Source organism: Stegastes partitus, unplaced genomic scaffold (assembly GCF_000690725.1).
Source record: "Stegastes partitus isolate 25-593 unplaced genomic scaffold, Stegastes_partitus-1.0.2 Scaffold527, whole genome shotgun sequence".
Lineage (NCBI taxonomy): Eukaryota > Metazoa > Chordata > Actinopteri > Pomacentridae > Stegastes > Stegastes partitus.
Genome location: NW_007578258.1, coordinates 91,282 through 96,394, shown reverse-complemented (window position 1 = coordinate 96,394; position 5,113 = coordinate 91,282). Strand labels below are relative to the sequence as shown.

Below are 5,113 nucleotides of genomic sequence, written 5' to 3'. Positions count from 1 at the left end.
CAATGTTATGAGAATGTTCTGGGGATGTTGCAGAGGAACGCAATGTTCTTGTGTAAAATTTTCTCACAGTGTTCCATGAAAACACGGAAAGAACGTTCTCAAACCGACGTTCAAGAAATAGTTACATTAACGCAGATGAAACATTCTGCCTGCAGTGAGAATTAACACGTTAAACGTTCCCACAACGTTCCACGGTGAGGAAGAACGTCGTCAGTGCAACGTTCAGCTTTGAGAAAGCATGACGTTTTTTCACACATCTTTAGTTTACTTCTGCTTTTAAGGACGAACATTCTGGGAACTAGAACCAGCTTTTTAAACATCAGCTGAACTTTGCAGAGGCTTTTTTTTTTTGCCTGCTTTAGGAACAGAAAAGGTTCCAGCTGCTTTTTGTTTCACCGCGAACGCCGTCGCCCTGATGCTGAGCTTATGTGTACAGGGGAGGGTTTGCATGTATTTTTGTGCTATTTGTAATTAACCTTTGTAATATGCCAAAGCCCCGGGGGCTCGTGCTACTCCGTAATGATTCTCTATTAGGGGAAATCATTGCGCTTGCTGAGGCACTCGCACAGCCAGAGACTGAGACTGATATGAGGAAATGAGTGTTAAGTAACTGCAGTGTAATGTAAGTGCACAGTAAGTGAAACAAATGGAGCGACAGTTTTGACCCGTGGGACTTACTTTGTAAACGGTGGGGTAATGATGCAGACTGGGAATTGCATGCAGCAGCGTTGTTGGCAAAGATCACTGTGTGTGCTCTGCTGACTCCAAAATATGTAACCAGCTGTTCTCGTAGTGCAATGCCACATCAAATCCCATGCTAAATTGAACCACTTTAAGATACCACCGCTCGCGTTATCTCCGACAAGAGAGCGACGAGTCGAAAAAGAAAAAAAAATCTTGAAAAAATGTGCTTCAATTTGCTCGGTTTAGCTTTGATTTCAAGCCGCTTTTTAAAGTCTTTGTCACGAAATCTCGCGGCACAGATTCCTTGTGTGGATCGCACAGATGTTCTATTGCTGCACTTGCCTCGGCTTTGACATTGCGGCACGCTGTGTTTTGGTAAATTGTAGATAATTGAGGTGTTTCGACAAAACTGCCACACACTTGTCACGACAAAAAAACTCAAAAATTACACCTGCAGTCACACAACAGACAAAAGCCTTTAACCTCTTAACACTCGCCAGCCGGATCACGAGTCGAGTATAATTCCTGCTGTTGCACTCGCGGTGGCAGTGGCCCCAATTATACATCATTTGAAAGCAAAAAAGCCTCATCGTTTAACCAGTGTCAACTTTTTAAGATACCAGCGCCACAGCTACAACGGCAGCGGTGGTCCAGCGAACAGAAATGCTTCCAAGTTTTGAGGCTTTTCTGTGTAGAAATGTTGGCAAATGATGAGGGTTAAAGTGGTAGAGAAGCAGTTAGGTGGGTGGAAAGCAAAACTTAGCAGCTCCCTCGAAACAGTTTCATGCTTTTGCCCTCTTTTAATTTCCAATAATCTCATGAAGCATTTGGCCCATTAGCAAAGCGATAACAAAAGATAACTGCAAGAATTCCTGCATTAATTCACTGAATGGGAAACAAGCCAAGGAAAGTTGTCTGTCCTTGATTATGACAGAGTTTCTAATCGAATGCGTTGAAACAAGAGCAGTGCAATCTCCATCTGGCCACAGCTAGGAGGTGATTACTGAAAAAGTCTGTGTGATGAGAACACAACTCTGAGCCCCGACTCTGATCATAAACGCAACTTTCTGAACCGTATAAGAACGGCTGGAGTTGTTGAGTAAGGTAAAACACAAATGGTGATCCAATTAGTAAGTTGAGACCCAGTAAAAGGAATAAATCAGCTGCAAATATTAAACCCACTTAGATCCACTTTGTGGTGCTAAAAACATCGACACCAAATCTCTGGGGATGTCCTGCGGTTTCTTGGCACCAGGATATTAGCAGCAGATCCTTTGGGTTCTGTGGGTTTGTGGGGTCGGGTCCTCCCTGGATTGGGGCTTGTTCCGGTTCATGGATGCTCGATCGGATTGGGATCTGGGGAGTTTGGAGGCTAAGTCAGTGCTGGGGGAGGCTGCTGCTGTCGGAAAGCGTTGCTGTCACGGTGTTGTGCTCCGTCTGAGGGTGGCTGAGACACAACATGCACGGCACCTATACTGTTGTTATGTTTATTTACTCTATTTACAAGAAGGAGAAGTTTAGTTTTAACTTTGGGGTCGAAACAACAACGGAAATCATCCATCTAGCAAAATAAATAACCAAGATAACCTAACGAAGAAGAGCAAACCAAAATACAACAACTACTAAAACAGGGGAAACCGGTGAAGCAAAAAGTGGCCGTCCATCCCTACAAACTCCTACAAGTAACCAAAGAATCAACCGTATAAGACTGTAGCTGTAAGTAGAAAGTGCAGGTCCAGTTGTGTCACTGACATGACCAAGAACTTCAACTATCACCTGCTGCAGAGAGACGATTGGTCAGGATGGCCAAGAGTCAACCAGGAATCAGCAGAAAGCAGCTCTGAATGAATCGTCTGCTGCTGATCACATGGACAAAGAAAAGGCCTTCTGGAGGAAAGTTCTGGTCAGATGGAACAATCACTGAGCAGAAACATGTTTGGAGGCGAGAAGATGAGACCTTTAACCCCAAGAACACCAAACCTACCATCAAGCATGGAGGTGGCAGCATCATGCTCTGAACTGGAGCTTTACACAAAGTAAATGGACCAATGAAGAAGGAGGATGACTTCCACATTGTTCAGGAAAACCTCAAACCATCAGCAGAAGGTTGGGTCTTGGACGCAGTTGGGTGTTTCAACAAGAAACACGTCAAAGTGGTGAAGAAATGGTTAAATCAGGCTGGAATGAAGGTTCTAGACTGGTCTCCCCAAAGTCCTGACTGAAACCATCCGGAACCTGTGGACTGAAGTTTAGTCGAACTGCACCGATTCTATCAAGAGGAGTCAAACCAAAAGCTTGTCGACGGAAACCAAAAGAAACTAACTGAGATGAAAATGGACATAAAAGACGTTTAACTAAATATTAGCATCTTGTATGTAGATTTTTGACCGAGCAGATTTTGTCATATTTCCAGAAGACCAACAGCAAATCTGTGAAACAACCAAAATGCACGACTGTTTTCAGTGACAATGACTCATGTGCTACAAATTCAAAGTTAATGGAGTCACTGGAAACTCAGAACTGCTCTGATCAACCCGGTCTTTACAGGTGCATGGAAACTTTTGTTCACAACTGTACATATGCAAAGCCAGAACGCCGGTGTGGCCGGTTGGGAGGCGAAGCAGATGTGCAGATTTCTCCTGCCAGCGCCATCTTGGCGTCTTTTCTATAGTCGACCATCATCTGTCCGGGGCCAATCACCTGCAGGCCGGCAGCTGGTGGAGATTATCGATGTTGTTCACTTCACCTGTGAGTTGTGGCTGTGGTGTGTATGTATACAGCCCGGCAGCCTTTAACACTGTTAGCGTTAAAGAAGCCTCCCGAGTGGTCCTGAGCAGCTCTGAAGACTTCGCCTCTGATCGCCGTTAAATTTACGATCGTCGGAATTTCAGTCACGTCCCGGCGTTTCGCTCCTAATGACTGAACTCATCCCATCTTGTTGTCTTGTTAAAAAAGACCAGAGAGGACGCGCCGCATGTTGTCTGACGCTGTAATAATGATCTCATGATCAAAAGCTTTTTTCATCCGCAACAGGCCCGGCGCGCGCATGCATAATCTCCCCGAGAGTCCCTGGTGTGAAGGCATGCGATTTGAATTCCGCGTGGAGCAAGGTGGACTCCATCAGCGATCCGTCTGCAATAACTGCCGGCTATTATGCTGAAAGAAATATCACACACGAGACCCAAAACTGGGTTTAACCTTGAAGCCGTTTAAAGGAACAGTGCAACCGCTTGGAAAATGGGCCGACATGCTTTTGTGCTGAGGGTTAAAGAAGATCAATATTCACTCAGGTTATATGTGGCTGTTTAAGAAGAGCCAGCCAACCAGAAAAGACTCCAAGAATAAAAACAGCACAGAACCCCCATTAAAGTGCAACAAAAATCTATATGAATGCACCAAGTTGCTTATATTCCTGCAGCTCGTTCTCTGTGTTTATTCTTTGCTAAGCAGCCTCGTGCGAGCACAATGCAGAGCTCCATGACAAAAACTTGAGATGCTGACATCACAGCGTTCATTAGCGGTGGATTATAACGCCGAGAAAGAAATCTTCTGTGTTCAAATTTCACTTTCGGGAGAAGTCAAAAAGAAAATTGGCCTCCCTATCTCACAAGCACATAATCCTTTTATGATGGAAAATGGATTTCTATAATAGCTCACAGAGCGACATGATTGACATTTCATAGTGCTAATTTGACAAAATGTTATGAAAGCTGCATTTGAAAATCAGCCCGCTGTGGAAAAAGTCCATTAGGAGCCTCGTGCACACCTCGTTCTTCAGTGTATCAGCAAACCGGACTTGACAAAGCGCTGGCTGCCCTCCCACCTCCCCTACCCAGTCACCGCTTTTCCAGGGTAATGAACCCCGGTAAGTAATAGCTATTTAATAATTCCCACAACATAATAATGGAGGCTAAATGCCCTACAATCACTCGGGGCTTTGTGCTAACGATTTTCAGAAAAACACACAGACCTGAAAAATCACCCGCCTTTGTTCTTACTGTAACTCACCTTGTTCCCATTCAGAGGAGGAGTCTTCAGGGAGACGCCACTAATGAACAGAAATCATTAAACTCTCCTGAACTTCATCATTTCCCCCCTAAACTGATAAGAGTTTGAAGGCCATGTCAGCTGTCTTTTCATAGTTTGGCGACGATGTCGCTTCCATTTGGGGAAAATAAAAGCCCCAGAGAGTGGAAGCAGCGTTTTACCACCTTTGATTTCCGACATTTCCTCACAAGGCCGCTCTGCGTTTTATCTCTTAAGAGAAGCAAAAGTGATTTTCTCACTGCTTTCAGCCGCATGTTCGGTTTCATTACATGTTCTTTGAGGAAATTTCCAGCTAACGTCTTTTTCTTTTCCACAGGTTGACAGAGTCGCACCGTAAAGCCATCCGGGTGATCCAGAGAATGCGATATTTCGTGGCCAAGAG

General features: G+C 44.6%; 1 protein-coding gene across 1 annotated transcript in view; it reads left to right on the top strand.

Annotated features, from left to right (window-relative positions):
• The window catches only part of kcnq1.1 (potassium voltage-gated channel, KQT-like subfamily, member 1.1), a 68,192-nt gene that overhangs the window by 57,293 nt on the left and 5,786 nt on the right, over positions 1 to 5,113 (top strand). Inside the window, 1 exon segment of the mRNA XM_008287891.1 lies at positions 5,048 to 5,113. This exon segment is cut by the window's right edge and continues 5 nt beyond it. Coding sequence (XP_008286113.1) covers positions 5,048 to 5,113 — 66 coding nt within the window.